An 18,564-nucleotide genomic window follows, 5' to 3' on the forward strand; every position below is an offset into this window, starting at 1 on the left:
AGACTATTGCACTTTTTATGTATTGATTGTCTGTGTTTTAATAAGAAAATGTTTTTTCATAAATTGATTGATATTGTTAACATATTCTTTCTGCAATTTTTATGAAAAGGTTTGTCTTGACTGAAGACAAAATCTTTAATAACTGTTTTGACCAGTGGATTAATACACATTTGGTGCTTAAGTGAGTAATTCAGCAAAGCACTATTGCATGAATGTTTTCCGAATGAAGTTGGGACACTGTGTAAAATGTAAAAAAAGAAACAAAAAACATTATCTTTTCACATTCACATTATCTTGCTGGAATAAGCAGGGACATCCCAGAATAAGATGTCATCTGGTGGCATATGTTGCTGTGTAACCTGATTTTACCTCCCAGCATTAATGGTGCCTTCACAGATGTGCACATCCTCATGCCATGGGCACTAACACTCCCCCATACGTTCACAGATGCTGGCCTTTGAACTTTACACTGGTAGCACTCTGAATGGTCACAGGCAGTCAATGTTGCCCCTAACTTGCAGAGATTTCTCTGGATTCTCTGAATCTTTTGCTCAGCTCAGGAGATGAGAGGATACACGATATTGGGTTCACAAGACAAGATGAGATTTTAAGACTATTTTAAAATAACATCTTAAAAATGTTACTCGATCCAAAGTCACAAAATGCAAAACAATGCAGGTCCATTTTGAAATGTTTTAATTAGTCATCTTGTAATGAATGTCGCTTCAGTTCTACTTTCTGACTGAGTATGAATTATTATATGCAGTAAAAGATGCACAATATGTAAGCAGTGTAAACTCAGCTGACTGGCTTCCCTCCTGTATGATTTCTCATGAGTCTCTTCAGACCTGATAACTGTGCATGAACTATGTGAGCTTCTAACTTCTAACTGAAGCTGTGTGGGACCTTCTGACTGAACTCCTTTTCACAAATCGAAAGTACAAAATAAAAACTGTATAAATAACAAAAATAAATAACAGTAAGTTTTCCTTAGTCTTATTTTTGGAGTGCAAACAATAATTAAAGTAGTACTCTCTCAATAGTGCAAACCAAATTTCTCTTCAAGCATAATACAGAGCTGAGAGCTGGCTACAACTACACTGCCCAGCCTAAGATATGGTCACGTTATTTTTCAAGAATATTAGCATGTCTATGTTTTCTGGCAGCAGTTGAGACCTTTGGGCGCTAACTATGTCTCCTGCAGTTGAAAAGACACGCTCACTTGGAATGGAGGTAGCAGGGATGGAAAGGTATGCTATCTGTGTAGAGGTTTGACACCACTGTGGGTTTAAAATGTGCGTGTGACGGGAGGGTGTACTTCGGTTCGAATGTGTGGAGGAGTTGCCGATTTTCCACCACAGAAAATGGCCTCATATCAGCTGCAATGAATACGCCAATGTCTTCTGTTATTGTCATGGCTCAAGCACTTGACTGTGGAAGTTGAGATGCAAAGGTATTTGTCAGCGTTGTCTGGCCTTTCAGTGTTTTCTTCACAGGCGCAGTTGATTTTAGTAGAGAGCTGTGGTGGCTCTGTGTCTTTGCACAGTGCTGGCGTTAGCCGCGGTGTACGGCACTATTTTCTTACAGTGCTTACATATTGTCTGTGTCTTTTCTGTCATTCTGTCACCGTTTATTGTTTCCAGCAGGTACACAAAATGCTGCTACACAAATGATTTAAAAGTGCAGGGGGCATTTTCTATACTAATTTCAAGTTAAACATCAGACTCTGTCATGCTGGCTGCTAAAGTGTCTGTTATGTACTGATATCGTGAGACGGCTTTTCACCTCGATGAGAAATATCGTCACATTCTCGTGGCAAGAGATCTCGTCACATCCCTATCTGATAATATAATGGATTGTAGAAACCCCAAAATAACTTGCAAATGTGCGTTGAGAAACATTGTTCTTAAACTGTTGACATATCTACACTTTTATCAACTAATGTCTTCTGTGATTTCTCAGATTTTTTGCAAAAAAAATCACATTAACACTGTCACAGTGGTGTCACAAAAAATTTGGAAATTAATACTTGTACACGTGCTTAAAGGTAGGGTGGATGATGTTTTCCTGGAGCATTTTTTAACCCTTTTTACCATATTGCCTAAAATCTCCTTCACACACAGATTGAAATCAATGAATTAAATGATATGACACATACACCAAAAAAAATTGTCCCCTGTGGGATGGGCAGGACTGAAAAAACTCCATCCAATCGTCTTGAACGTCACGCTCAAGACGATTGGATGGTGATATGTCTATCAACCTCAACTGCCATTCCATTCTCTATCACCGCTGCACCGGATTACCTGCACCCTGTGATACAGAGAAGAAGATTAGCTAGCTAGTGTTAGCCTCTGTTTGCTGCTCCTCAAATGTCTCTGACTCTGGGGCATAAAATGTGATCGGGACATCCCTAATTTTAACAAATATCCATTCAGTTTGAGGATAAAACGAATTGGACGAATTGCAATGTTAGTAAATTGTTAGTAAATTGACGCGTGAACCCTCGGGAACAAGCGATGCGCGTTCCGGTACTCTGGAGGCGTGGCTTCGGGGGGGAAGGCTGAGGAAAGGGGTTTGGACTTTTGAATTGTTTTTTTTCTAAATGCTGTGTGCTCGAACCGTTTTTCCAACATCATCCACCCTACCTTTAAGTGTCAGCAGCCATTTATTCACAAGGAGACAAATTAATGATTACAAAGTATTTTATTTTTGGTATCATTTTTCCTTAATGCCCCTTTATCATCTCAGCCTCAGAGTAAAGCTGACAGAGGATTAGTAGTTGCATTTCCCATGTTTATCCTAACTCTGCTTTAGCTAATTAACTTGTAGCAACTGACCTGGCAAAGTCAGTGAGCCGTTGTTTTCCTGGTTCCACCTCTCCAAAGACTTGACCCCAATATGCAAGTGGAATCAAGGAGACAGTTTTGTCCAACCAACAGTCAGAAAGCCATATAATTAGTTTCAGTTATATGTAACATTGTATGTTACATCTATCTCTTCACAGCCATCTCACATTTCAGCCAACCTTTATGAGTCCATTAACACATTTACTGAGCGTCGCTCTTCTGAGCACTAAAGACAGTCCGCCAGAAACCACACAGCAATTTCCTGTTGACACACACACACACACACACACACACACACACACACACACATGCAAACACACACACACACACACACACACACACACACACACACGTTTCCTTTGAGATCCCTCCGATATTATATGTTCCTTGATAACAGAAATCAGTGATCCACAGGATGGCAGCAAAGCTCTGACTCTGTCTTTTACTCAGGGAGAAGAAGAAACCTGGCTATCTGTTTTTATAGGCTATCCCTATCAACCAATCCAACAGAGTGTGCATTTAAGACGATATCTCCAAGTAACTGACATCATAACTGATTTCAGTGACGGATCATTACCAGCACCATTAACTTGTTTAAAATCAAAGGTTGTGCACCAGAAAATTGTGCACACAAATTAAGGCTTGAAGGGTAACCCCACCAATTTTACATATGAAAGTGTTTATATAGGTCTTGGAGAGTACTACTACTACATATGTGAAAAGGTACTGCCTCTTGTGGCTCTAGAGGAAGCTGCATGTAATTTGATTAATTAACTTTTAGATCTCTCGCAGTGGCTAAGTTGCATCATGGGTAACATAGGCACTAGGTTTTGAAAAGGAAGAAGACATTTGTGTAAACTTTTGTTGTAATTATCATGTGAATTGTTGAGGAATGGCCAAATATGTGTTATGTCAGAAGTTTTACTTTTGAACACCAAAATCTTATCCCTTTATCCTTGATACCAACTGGGCATTTTTGCAAAACTTTTAAAGAAATTCCCTCAATGCGTTCCTGACACATCAAGTTCGAGAATGGGGTGCAATAAGTGACAGTGCCGTTGAGCTTTGACTACCAAATTCTAATCTGTTCATCCTTGATTCCAAGTGGACGTTGATACATGGGATGGGATGTATGTACGTACAACCCGAAAACATAATGCCTCCGGCCATTGCTATAACCGGCACAGCGGCATGAAAACAGTTAAGCCCTGGATAGTGTCTGCAAGAAAAGTTCCTTTCAAGCTGCATCAGTCATCTGTCACTGCACACGCGTCAAATACAGCAGCCTGGTCAGAGACGCTGTAGTTAGCCCTCTAGCGTCACTTTTTGAAGTGCCCCTTTCTTGCAATAGTATAAAGACTGAGAAAAGTTTATTTCAAAGTCATGTAACAAAAGCATGTCACGTAAGTAACGTAACTCACATAAACTAAATTATGTAAGTGACGTGACTGAATGTAGTAATTTTAACTGAAGGTATTATCCTTTCCTAAACATAACCGAGTAGTTTTTGTGCCTAAACCTAACCAACGTTAATAACAGTCCAAAAGTTATATGTCGTAATATGTAAACTGTTTGTCAAGCTTTGTTTTGAAAGTCTAACCAGACATTGTATATGTATTATTGTTAACTTGACCAAAGAGATCCTTCACATGCAAAACTGATGCTGGAGGGCAGAGTAGAGCATCATGGTTTGAAGCTTAAGGCCACTGACCAGACTGCTGTATTTGACCAGTTGGGATTGAGCATGTGTTGGGCTTGCATATAGTCCAAACACACTCCAGCGATAAGTGAAGGAGATGAGTAAATCAAAACGTTTAGCAAATGGGATCTTCTCTCATTTGAAATATGAGAGTCACTAGTGGTGACTGAACAACAAACAATGTTCAGAGAGACGTCAGTAAGAAAATTAACCTGAAACTCAAATGAGGGTAAAAAACAGGATTTTAAAAAGTGAAAGTTTGACATGTCACTCCCATCATTATGCCATTGCTCCCACAATATAAATATACAGAGATCAGCTATCATTTACTGTCACACTGTGAGACTTCACTGAAGTGCTGCAGGAGTGTATGTTCCTACTCAGTAAATCTCATTTTACTGAGCTTGTGTATCAGCAGAATCCACAGCATGTATCCATGACAACCAAATAACCCAGCAACCTCAGAGCTTGTTTTGCCATCCCTCTTAGCCAGAAGGCAGTGAGAGCCATACCTAGTCCTCTGCCGAGGCAAGCCTCTTTTTCACTTGCTACCATTCTAATGTAGTATTTGACATTTCCTGTCAGTTTACACCTGAGAGCAACTGTGAAACTGGTGTCATTAGAGTTAGTCTGCAGGAAGGCAGTGGTGGTTTACAGGTTTATATGTGATTTTAACACTGGATACATCTGGATACAGAAACTGTCTTTCCCATACAGTTGGGGAGAGCGTTTCATTGGCGAGAGGAATTCATGGCATTTAGTCACAACAATGAGCAAATTTGTTTCATTCCCTAGAGGAACTGACTCGAACAATTCTGCCCCCGCTATCTGTGCAGAGCCTCCAAATTGTTTTTTTTTTATTCACATTCTTTAGATTGCTTATGGTTGTCTGTGATTTGTCACAGCAACTCTGGCCAACAGCCCCAAGGAGGATGGAGTTTGGAGCCCAAACAACAAGGGGGTCAAGGGCCCCCAATACACTGGAACATTATTCATAAACAATGAAAGCAATTTAACAGGAAGGTGCCTTGCCACTCTTCCACTGCTGCTGTAAAATCATTTAATGTAAAGACATTGTGTTTTTTTAAATTATTATTATTTCTGTGGCTTTTAGCCTTTATTTGATAAGACAGCTTGTAGAGACTGACAGGAAAGGGGAGGCGAGGAAAGAGGAGAAGACGTGCAGGATGGAATCCAATCCGGACTGCTGCTAAGGACTCAGCCTTAGTACATGGGGCCCACGCTCCACCAGTGAGCTAACAGTGTGCCAGGTGTAAAGTCATCTTAACCTAAAAACTACCATTGTCACTTTCATATTTAGTTTAGTCAACAGAACCCTGAGGTTCAAATGAGGAAAATCTTTTTTCTGGTGATCTAAATTGTTTTCTCTCCTGTGTTAATGACTTGAGAAGTTCTTTAATCTGTTAAAAACAGGTATAACCAAGTCATGTTCAGGAGGATTTGTTTTTTCATGTGTGGAACAGAGAAAAAAAATATTTTAAAGAGAATTGTTTCACATGTCTGAAACTGAGTGAAAAAGCAGCAGAATTTTTTTGCAGGCTCATTTGTGCTTGTTTCATTTTGACCACAAGAGGCTGACATCCATGCTCCAGCAGAGGGGAGCATACAGTTGTTGAGCTGAGTTGTGGGAGACCTGGCTTGATCCTTTCAGTCACAAAACATTTTTTTTCTGCTCAGTTTCACACATGACAAAAGAACTTCTCTACCACTGCCCCCTAGTTGTCAAATCAAAAATGACACTATGGCAAAACAAGACACACTGTACTTATTCCATCAGAATAATCTGAAAGACGCTACAATCACAGATTACTTCTACAAATATATTTTGTTTTGATCTTTAATCACAGTGCTTCTAACCATAAACACAATAATATCCATCATTCAGTGGTAGAAACAACATCTCTATATTTCCTACCTCATTTATGGCTAGCTGCTCTCCTCCGCCTCCTCCTGGGTGTCCAAAACGATGTCCAGAACCACGAAACTCCTCATACAGTAGATCCTCCTCGCTGCCCAGTTCATCGCCAAGCCCCACCTTCTCTGACGCCCCGTCAGGAACAACCACCGCTGAGACAAGGAGGGAAGAGGTGGACAGAGGAGAGACAAAGACAACAGATAGTCTGATTAACTGAGTTACAAATGAGTTGTTGACTTTTCAATACAGCCTGAAACTGTCCGTACTACATGGGCTGATAATCTTCAACAGAGCACATCAACAAATAAAAAAAGTGGCAGGTAGGTATGGAATCAGACACTGGGGTTTCAAAATGGAGTCTGGAGGATGAATTCAGGAGTCTCACAGCCGGAGGAATGAAGCTGCTCTGTAGTCTGGTGGCATGGCAGCATCTTTTGCCAAAGAGGAACTAATGATTAAGTAATTAGTATTTAAGGAGTTTATTGGGTACCTACTCAGTATTGTTTCACTTTACTTGAAGGTACACAAAAACAGTAACTAATGATTCAGTAATTAGTAGTTAATGATTCATCATTAGTTCGTGCCAATCAGAGGGTGGTTGATAGATAATCAGAGACAACTCATGAAGAAAGTGGTCAGTATATCAGTTCAAAGATATTTATAAACTAATCATTACCTAATGATTCATTAATGCAGTGTCTCCCAGTCTGTTCTCCAGTAACTCATAACTATCAACTATGTAGTCCTCAAATCACAGTACTTCAGGAATAACTTATTAACAATTCATTAACTGTCATTCCTGATTCATTCCATAATCGCTTCTGAGTAACTAATCACATTTTTGTGTACCTTATTTAAAGTGTTACCCAACCTTTTATTAGAGGTCTCAGAGAACCCATGGCATACATGGGAATTGTTCTCATTATTACCTTCAATTCACATCGACACAACATTATCCATAGCAGCACTCATACACAAGACGCACAAGCAATATATTTATTTTTATGAGACAGGTACAGTATGCTGTTACTGGCCCTTATTTGGACAGATATGGGTCAATCATTCACATCTGATATGATGTACATGATTCCAGTGAACTGAATTTTAACATAAGAGTGTTCAAAATAAAAAAATATTGTCATAACATATCTCTTATCAGCAGCCTCATCCCATATAATGTAATATGAGGCTTTTTACAAAGCAGCTTTGTGTCTCCTCCCATCACAGAAACAACCTTTGCAGTGTTTGTGGCTACCTGGCTGATAAGCTTAAAATACACTTGCTGCCACACCTCATCATAGGCTGCTTCGCGACAGCTGTTGCCACGGAGGATGTATCCGTGGTGAGAAATCACCGTGGAGACAGAGAGAGATGAATATAATAAAAGAGCACACAGAGCCCCATGGGCATTGTGAAAAAGATGCACTTGGAAACAGACTCCCTCTTCAGTCAAAATCTGACAAAATATACTGAGGGTAGATTTAGTTTATTCTTGTGAATATAGACAGCAGCATCTTACAAATTATATAACACCATACAGTATATTTAACATCGCCATCACAGCCATCATCGGGGCTGGGTAAGTTACAGGTGGTGCCCTCATGGGGGCAGTGTAAGACATCCTGACTGGTGATGCGTGACACTGTAGAGAGATGGAGGAGCTCCAGGTATTGACTGGCCTTTATTCCTGTGCAGAGAGCTCCTGCAGTCTGTCTGGTGCATACAGGGGTGAAAGCAGCAATAACATGTTCTCCAGCAAGGCACTGCCTACACTGCCTTCTGGGGGTGCCAAAAACAAAAGAAAAGCTACCCCACCACAGCTTGAATTTCATTATTTCATATTATATTGAAGCAAAGCATTCAAGACATAGGTTTGAGATTGTTTGAAGTTAAAGAACCAGAGCAGAATGGGTGATGATACGCACAACCTGTTTTCACAAGCAGAATCACCCTTTCATAGACTACTTAAATATGGTAATGAACACACACAGTGCAGGAATGGCATTCAGCTCTGATTATGGCTGGAGTAAACCCAGGTCAGAAAGTTGCTGTTGGGCCCCTACTAACTATGTACTCTCCCCCTATGAGTGTACATATGCATTGTGTACATACACAAGTTCCCGTCAAGTAGCCTGCAGAGAGCAGACACACGTGGTAGCTCGTCAAAAGCGTTTCACAAAGTGATGAACCTTATCATGATACTATCACCTGTTACCAATGAACCTGTTTCAAATGGAACATTACAAACACGTGTTTTGGAGCAATACACAGCTCTCCCAGTCTTTTGTTGCCCCTGTCCCAACTTGTTTGAAACGTGTTGCTGCCATCAAAGTCAGAATAAGCATAGGTCTATGTATTAACACAGTAGGGTAAAAAATCTGAGCTCTTTGTTAAAATACTTCTATTTTGCATTTGTTTTGAGTTTAATACTATTTTTTTCATTATGAATGATGAATTCAAATATCAGCATAACAAAGTGAGAGCACAGTTGAATCTTTGAGGATGTCAGGAATTTCAGAATATCTTAGTACGTTTTGTCCCCCTTTTGCTTTAATGACAGCATGCCCTAGACTCCACAAGTTTGTGCAAAACCTGATGACTCATGTTATCCCAGCATGACTTGACAGTGAAGGGCCCTCTGATACAGGGCCCTAGAGTTTGAATTCCAACAGAAGCCTGAGCTGCAGAACTGGTCATTGTTGACATTGTGCTTTATTGCAACTTTATGGACCAAAATCCATAAATATTTGTAATTATAATTGCATATGACACAAAAAAACTGACATGCAGTGCCCTTATGGGTCAGGGGTCTTGGAGCAGTTCAACCATTGCTGGTTCAACATACTTTAAATGCCAAAAAGTAAATGAATCAAAGATTCAATCACCACAAAGCGATACAGTCAGCTGGTGAAGCTTTTCGAGACCGAGCGCATCATTCCACATCGAAGGTATTATATTTCTCATTATGATTTATTAAATTACACCCTGCTCATAGCTGGGACAACTAGCTTGATGAATAGAAAACTAATAAACACTATGTGGGATGAAAGAGTGACAACACAATGATTCCACTACTGCTCTATCATCCACTGAGAACAAAAGCAATCAGTGTCACTTATTGAACAGCAGCAGCTTCCGACAGGCTACTGTGTCACTCACAGCAGGGGGTGGGGGGTACATGACTAAATTGCATTGTTTACTGTTGCCTCTCACTTGGCTGCTCAGCCTGTCCTTGAGAAATGTGTGTATGTGTGTGTAGGGTGTGTATGTGTGTGTGTGTGCGTGTGTGTGTGTGTGTGTGTGTGTGTGTGTGTGTGTGTGTGTGTGTGTAACCACAGAAAGCTGAACCTGAGGCAAAGTATATTAGTGTGTGAGTTTGGAGTGTAGCATTTAATCATCCTGAGCCTCTGGATGTGGGTTAGCCATATTAATGGATCAGAGTTGTCTGCATGGAGAACATTCAATACTGGCACAGATGTGCGTATATCTTTGTGTGTATGTGTGTTTTTGTGGTTGGCTGAAGAATCCAAGCGTAATGGTTGCATTTTCATTAGATGTGTGTGTGCTGCTGGCTGCAGCACGTGTTTACTAGCAGTGTGTGACTGGACAACCTCGTATGACTGGCTGCCCTCAACCACTTGGCCTGCTAACCGGGTCGAGGGAAAGAGAGGGAACTGGCTGGATGGAGCGGTCACGAGGCTTCACGTAAGGTACTTTATCAACTTACACTCACCCACACACACCCTCCTGCTGTCCCAAATACTCACTAGGGCACCAAATATGGATTAATCTCCATTGCAAATACTCCCTAACAAATGCTTTAGTTCCTCCTGTTTGAATAACCTTTTATAAAAAATCACAGTAGCCAGCTGAGGAAATGCCTTTTAAAAATTAAAGATTTATGTCTTCACTGGAAACCAATGTGCTTGGGTCTGAGAGCCACGGGAGAGTAGGGAACTCAGAAAGTATAGAGAAACACATTGTTGGCTTGGGTATAACACCACCAGAATAATCCTTCATAGGCTCTTAGGGGGTAAACGTAGCTTAACAAAGAAGCTACACAAAGTAATACTTCAACCCAGCAGCACAGAAGATCTCTACATTCTGGTAACAATCTTGTTCGTGAATGGTGTTGAATAATGGCCAGAAAAGTGTTTTTGGGGAACATTTTAATGTCACAGTGAGGTGACCTTTGATCTTTGGGACATAAAATGCCATCACTTTATTTTATCCTATTACACATTTGTGTGAAATTTTCTCACAATAAGTCCTTCTGTGTGTTTTGTGAGGTCACAGTGATCTCTGACCTTTGATAGCCAAATTCTAATCAGTCAATCCTTGAGTTCAAGTAGATGTTTGTGCCAAATCTTAAGAAATTCCTCACTCTCAGACCAACGCATCCAGGGGCGCACAGCTGGGCGCAAGTGCATTTGCTATTTACACAACATGGGAACTGGGCATGAAAAAATGACAGCTGCGTTGGTCAGAAACTAGGGAATCCATTTAATAGAATTTTTTTAGGAAACAGTTCAGTAGGAAAATGGGTAAAGTGTTACATGTGTTCTCCCTTCAGCGCAATGTGACATTACCACTGCCCCTCTCCTCTGTTATAGGAAGTGACGGATTAGAGTCGGGCACCTTGCCAAATGTTCCTCCAAGGTGACAGAGGCGCCCGCCGGCCAGCGCCTCAGCTGCCACTTCCCTACAGCTCAGCGGGCAGGCTACACATACTCTCATGCACACACATTCATAGATGAACTTTTCCCCTCTCTCTAGATGGATTGACCCTTCAAGGAAAAGTGGAAGAAGCTTCTTCAATCCCTTATGGTTTTAATTCCTCAGCTAATGAAGGGGGATGAGATTGTTTTAAGCACCATCGGTTACAAGTTGAGCTCTCCACTGGGACCCTGCTGCGCCCTCAAACCCACCTGTGCCAATGTGGACAGAATCCAGTTAGGAAAACAATTTCTGTCACCTGAAAAGTGCTTTTCAATAGTACAGATTAACTAGAAAATGTAACAAGAAATGTTGCGTGTGCCTGATGCTTTGTGTGTATTCCGATTATGTTGCCAGCACTAAGTTAGTACTGATAGAGATAGCTGTGTCATTGAGGTTCATAGGCCGCAAGCTGTGTGTGTCATTGAGCCTAAAATGTCCTACTTGTCTGATAAATCATTTATGTGAAATGACATTGTGTGATCTTAATCATGATTAAGAGGAAGTTTAGAGCTCATCTCATGATGAGTTCCCATTATCTTATGGGACATTTTTTCCGCATTTCTTTTGGCAATTTTTGCTAATATAAGTATGGTGAATCTTAATCAGTACGCTATGTGCTTATCAGGCACACAGAGCTTCAAAGTGACCTTAATAAAATGTACTTGCCCAACACTTACACAAGCACATATAGCCTAACAAAATAGCTTGAGAGACTATTTATTGTTCTGCATCTTCTCAGTGGAAGCCAAGAGTTCAATGACATAAGCATAAAACAACACAATAAGTGTAGAGATAAAGACTGTAGTGCACAGAAAACCCCATCACAGTGACCAGTATCTGAACCAGCACTTACACTATCATAGATTGCATGATGAATAATACCCTGAATTAAGACCAGGACAGAATCTGCTAAGACTGGGATCACATCACAGGAGTTTTGGGGTGATTTAAGCTTGTTAAGAGGCACATGACCATATAAATGTTCTAACTTTTGTCAATATGGACAGATTCAGTTTAGTTTCATTTTTTTTTTAGTTTTCACAATTTAGTCCTTCACTTCATTTATTGGAAACCAGAAGAACTGACAAATAATTAATTCAAATTTGTCAGCATGGTAAGCGGGGAGACGGAACAGTGGTGACTCCCTACCTTTAAAGCATGAAGTCATAATTCATGTCCATTCTTCGATAATTTAGATTCCCTTACTCTGTAAGGGCCCACTGATCAAAAGAATCAAAAAGTGTTTTTCATCAAATTAATCCAAGCTGTGAATATTGTCCTGTGAAGTCGATTGTTCACTCTCGTTGAACTTGTCAAACAAAAACAAAGACAAATTCTCCCTTCCTCCTGCCCAGTGTTTTTGGTTTAGTTATATTGCTGCCTACAACATGAATGTGTCCCCACCTTTTTCTACTTCTACCTCCAGGACAGCCCCTGCAATACAGACAGCGACATCAGTCGTCCTTCTGCAGTTACTTTGGTGAAAGTAGTGCAAAAGTAGTGTAACGCATTACTCTGCACAGACAATAATATTGTACAGAAACATATTACTACTCCAGACTTGTTTCTTCTGCTTTCATTTTATCTCACTGCAAAGTAAAAATGTTACTCCAGCAGTTTGTTGCACCACAGTTCCCATTTGTTTACATCTGCTTTCCCATGAGATCACGTGAAGTGCTGCATTGTTCCCTCTGGCACGGTAATCTTAATAATATCCTGCACCATTATCTTCAATTATTGTGGTGTGTGCAGGTTTAAGATTAGAGATAAGAACATCAGTGAAGATTCCCCTAATGTGCCTGTCAGACCAGAGTCTTCAAGTCACAATGAGTCAGCACTTACCACAAACAACCCAACACCTTTAGATCTCTGCTAGTACACCCAAAGGCATACTGGTGTATGACATCATCATGACATCACAGGTGATAGCTGTTGGGCTGACTGCAGTGAAACAGTAAGGACCCGAGACAAGAGAGTGAATAAACACCAGAAACAGACAACATCATCTATCTGTGAACACCAAACCATAACATGTTGCATCCACTGGGAAGAAGTCAGAGGTCATCACCAAAGAGTCAGAAGATGACCCGAGAAAGACCAAGGAGGCGATCACATCCACACACGACATCTGAGCCATCTCCATTACAACTGAGCAATTGTCCCAATTGTACCAACCTTGTGCACAGCTACCCCAAATGTCTAATCGCTGACAAATGTGCTCGTTACATATTTAAGTTTTGTTCATTAAATGCATACTTTTTTCAAATTAAAATGATGTCACCACATTGTGGCATGCTGTACCCACTTTAATATATGAGCATTTACAGAAGAAGGTGTGACCCAAAAAAGTGATAGTAAGGCCCAGACAGTTTGTAAAAATCTGGCTCATTCTATTACAGCTGGATCCTCCAGTAGTATTATACACAGCCAGATGTTGTGGCATTATTTGCTCAAATATCATTGCTGAACTAGCATCCTGCATTCCTGCTATCAGAATAGTCCCTTCCTTTACCATCAGCACTGCTGCTGTAGACATTTCTGAATCCCATGCACATTCCAGAATCCTGACACAGGTGTATGGAATGCTAAATTAATGATGAGGCTAGGATCTCACAATGGCCACAGACACGAATAGCCCCTGCACTACAGGTGACACAGAGCAACCCCTGGTGACAACCACTGCATTCTGTTCTTGTGAATGATGAACAACCTTCCATTGATCTCTGACTGGGGTGTGATTAGGGGTCAATTAAACCTTGCTACCCCAGGTAAACAGGGTACAGGACATAACCCTTGAGGAAACTAGTGCCACAAACAAAAGCAACGAGGCTTCACCTCACCTTGGATTTTACACCTGGACAGGGAATATAAGGACAATATCAAGGGGACATTCTTAAAGGTATAGTTGGTAATGTTGGAGAGCTAGCAAGATTTGAAAGTGGCACCTCGTCTAAGCTCCACCCCCTTCTCCCCCTCCCGTCAGTGCTCCGTCCAAAGCCCCGCCCCCACAAACTTGAACGTGCATCAGACAGTCCATCAGCAGGGCAGAGGAGAGCCGAGTATTTCACATCAACCAAACTACATCATGTACCACCAAATACGTCGAGTACAAACGCTCAATGCTCCGTGCAGGAAGCACAGATCCTATAAGTTAGATAAGCAGTACGTACCAACGACCTGTAACGTTACTGGCTAACACCGACAGAGAAGCTAATGTTAGCATTGGGCTAATATGAGCTACAAAAGTAGCTAAGTTGGCTAACGTTACATATTTCATGAAAATAACTAGGGATGTCCCGATCCCGATCGCAGGATCACCAGTTTGTCTCTGTGTATTAATTCTCACCAAAATGACTTTTGGTCATGGAGCCACATACACACAGTACTGACAAAGTTATCTGTCACTGTGTGCACCAGATGTACAACCAAAACTGAGATACATACACTTTCATATTTGGATTTGGTCCCTTTGTAAACAAGAGGTTCCATTTTTTATAGCTGCAGCTCTGTAACCATATGGTGCAGTTCAGGAGCATGACTGAATGTATCCCAGTGACATCTTTTGAAATTCAAGGTGCACCTTTTTTATAAATTCTGTTTGCAAGAATTCGGCTAGCCAGGCCTGGGGGAGGATGACAGATGGAGGTGTGAGGACAGACAACTCATATTCTGCAGTGTTGACAGGTATAAAGGTGCTGCTTTAGGAAAGGACACTTTATGTGGTCTCAATGCTAAACACTGATTAGTGTCAGCAGGAAATCAACAACTGAAAAAAAGGAAATAAAGTTTCTTCATAATACCCTGAATGTTTCAAAAAGGGGAAAATAATTTTGAAACAGAATGACCTGTCACTCCGTGCGGATACATGTACTTTTACTGTAGGAAAGTGCCATTATTTTGTTCTATTGTCAACATGAGCACAGATGAAAGAAAGTCACATAATGGAGGGCGGTTCTGTGTCTTCTATGCTTTTAAATTACAGCAGACATCATCAGTCTATACTCAGCATAGCCTGAGGTGCTTTTGTTTAGAAATGAGAGGGAGGCACTCAGACCAATGAATCTGCGCTCTATGAAACCACACTATAATAACTTTATATAACTTCCTTGTTTCAGTCTTTTCAGACAACAAATACAAAAAGAATAAAACAGCTTTAGAACACAAAGTGATGTAATAACTCATCAATTTTAAACAGAAATCTGGCCTGGAGCATGTATGACTTGGATGTCTGAAAATCTTCATAGATATATTTTCGGACAGTTTGGAATTGACAATTTTGCATGTCAGTCAGAAATTACAGGAACAACCTACACTTGGGATGCTGAAAATATGGATGCATCCCTAAAAGCTCACAAAACCATCAGCCATTTATAATGCCATCCTGACATTCCTTCACACCTTGACAAGTGTGACTCTGATGGCTGTCACATGACAGCCACGCAGACTAATGACCCAGTGTGTCCTCAGTCGCTCTGAGGGGAAATTACCATACAGAGGTTAAATACCTGGGACTCCCGACCAGCCAGTCAGAATGAAAAAAGCCATTTGGGCAAGGGTGTTGCCTTTGAGTAGTCCCTTCTAGGTAAGCAGTGCTGTTGATGAAACTACCGACATCCAGGCCCTATTACTGTAGGTAATGCCCAATCCATCTTTAAGCTGCCTTAAGATGATAAGAAATCTGCTCTTCGCTCACCATGAGGTAAGACGCAGTGCATAGTGCGGACATTTGCAGTGGCAAAGCGCAGTGCAGGTATACATCATCATCAGTACATTGTAGAGTTGGGCCACTAGGCAATGCAGTGGTCCATTGCCGATGGCTCACAGTCATCGAATACCGAGCCCTGTACCATGGTAACATTGTGATTTAAAAGGCACCCTACCAGACAGGCACAAGCGCTGTGTCCCCTCGGAGGAGTGTCTGACTGACATTTTGCAATTGCATTCTGGCTAGTCTGACGTCAGACGCAGCTGTTACCTCAGCAATGGTGCTTGGAAAGTTCAGTGGCAACCAAGGTCAAAGTTAAAGTAATGTGAACTTTGACTGCAGTGATCTGTGGCAAATTCGAGTGGTCTGTAACGCTAAGCTGGGCACAACCGCTCTCCCCTTAAAAAAACAGTAGCACAGCCGGTGCTCATCATTTATGGGCACCTTTACACTGTACCTAAGACAGAGACAAAAAAAATAGGATGGCCATAGAAAAAGTACAGTCTTCCAGTTAAGTCAGGGAAAAGTTGCGTTTGCCATAACGAAATCTTCATTGACTGGTATGCAGTCGTGAGCACACTGGTAACAATGGAAACCCTGACCACTTACCTCAGACTTTTTTTGCAGCATTATTACAAAACCATGCTGCTTTTGCCTATGCTAATAAGAGAGGACAGTAATTTATGTGCATCTACAAAAGGTTTGACAGGAAAATTACAAGATAAGTTATTTAAAACAAACAACCAGTTCCCGGGTTTCCTGGTGAGGATATTCTCCCAACACCTCACTGATCTAATTAAGTGACTATCATATTAGATCAACTCAACCAACTCAGCTAATACACTTAATAGAGACCTCATTATTGGTAAGGGTACTTTTGGCAGTGTTAACACATGGAGACACTGAAGATGTACTTAATATTCATGTAGCAGTTAACTTGAAACTTTAACATTTTAGCAGCCCTCAAAATCTATATCACTTCCTGTTGGAAATTAAGTTGTATTTATAACTTTTCCTTTGTGTTTTTGGCATTTTCCTGTCTCTGAGACTGAGGTCAAAACAAATTTCTGATTCCCCATGGCTTCTTCACTGAGCCGAAGATGGACAAAACACAGCTGCAAAGGTCAGATTGTGACTGGAAAAGGTGAATAACCATTAGCATGTCCCACAGCGATGGACCAGGACTGTTGCAGAGGGCAGTGATGCAGCAAGCATGCCATGAAAATGCTGACAATAAAATACAGCATGATTAAGAAAATCTGGCTGGTTTTCTGAAGACAGAGAATGGCCTCTTTTCTGCTGATAACAAACAGAATGATAAATGCAGGCAGCAGAAAGCATTTGTGTCAGCGTTTTCTCTGCCTCGTTAGAATTTCCATCTGACTTCTGATGGACTTGTAGCCCACAATTGTGGAAACAAACAGGAACAGAAATAATAGCAGTCTATAGGCTCAAGGCTATAGATGCCAGGTTTACTGAATTCTAATATTCTCTAATATTATCCTCACTTGTTTCTTGGCTACTTCATTTCCTTTGCTGGACAGCTAACCAACTGTTGACCATACATGCTGAAGTGAAAGGGACAGCTCTTGATCCCCTGATCCTCCTCGCCTGGCTGCTCTGAATTTACCATATACTGATGGGATTGCTCAGTCCATCTTCAGAACCGATGGCTTCTTCGCCCCTGAAATTTTTCCTCCACCTTCCCTTAGCACTGAACCTAAATCCTCTGCCTCTGTGTCTTTTACTGTGAAAGCAGACCTCATTCCTGTCTGACTCTTTGACACTTTAAGTTACTCCAAGATGGAGGGCTGTGATGTGAGCTCTTGATTTATTTCAACAAACTGTTCTGAACAGACAAAACTTATGACAATTTTATTTTTGTTTGGTTGCTATGTCCTAATCCTTACCCTATCCCGCCAAACTAAACCCTGCAATGAATAAAGAGATGAATATAGAGTGAGTCAGAATGAAGTGTATGATATGGTAAGCCTTGTTCTATAAGCACAGGCGGAGTCCTCAACTGGACTGGACTGGGTAATAACTCTCTTCTACTGATTTGCCAACCCCTCAAGTTTATATTTCTCTACTTAAGAGAACCTTCCCTTAAATTGTTTCATCGTGTACATCCTTTCTCTATTCTAAATTAAATTCTCTTTCACTCTTAACACAATCCAAATCCTAACTCTTAAACTAAAATCAAAAGAAGGAAGTGAGGAGGGCTTACTTCTCACTACAATATGCAGAATAAAAGAAAAACAGCATACATACACATGTAAACTTAATAATCCATTTAAAACAAGCTACCATCCTGGTGCAAATCTCAATCAATTGAGAAAGCCACACGATAAATTACACCATAACCTGAAATTCTGCATGTTCATTTGAACCATTTCACAAACCAATGTCTGAAGAGTCAATATCTTAAAAAACTTCCACATATCTGGTGCTCACAATCTACACACATGCATACAGAACAGACAAACCCAGTGAAGCAGTGAGTGGAGCACAGAGGACACAGATGTGTGCTGGTGGGGAGGTAGCGCTTCTTGTTGTTCTGTGTTATTACTTCTTTATTAATAGTAACAGTGGGCTCCTGGGACAGCCAGGGGCAGAAGACTGGTGGGAAAAAAAAGCCTGGGATGACCCTTTAACC

General features: G+C 40.9%; 1 protein-coding gene across 4 annotated transcripts in view; it reads right to left on the minus strand.

The window, feature by feature from the left end:
* arhgef4 (Rho guanine nucleotide exchange factor (GEF) 4) overlaps positions 1–18,564 on the minus strand; it is a 146,318-nt gene that overhangs the window by 20,928 nt on the left and 106,826 nt on the right. For all 4 annotated transcript variants that reach the window (XM_084339923.1, XM_084339922.1, XM_084339921.1 and 1 more), the window contains one exon: positions 6,485–6,636. In XM_084339923.1, the coding sequence (XP_084196049.1) occupies positions 6,485–6,636 (152 nt within the window). The remainder of the gene's footprint in view (positions 1–6,484; positions 6,637–18,564) is intronic.

This window comes from Pagrus pagrus, assembly GCF_965226575.1.
Source record: "Pagrus pagrus genome assembly, chromosome: 20".
Taxonomy (NCBI): Eukaryota; Metazoa; Chordata; class Actinopteri; order Spariformes; family Sparidae; genus Pagrus; species Pagrus pagrus.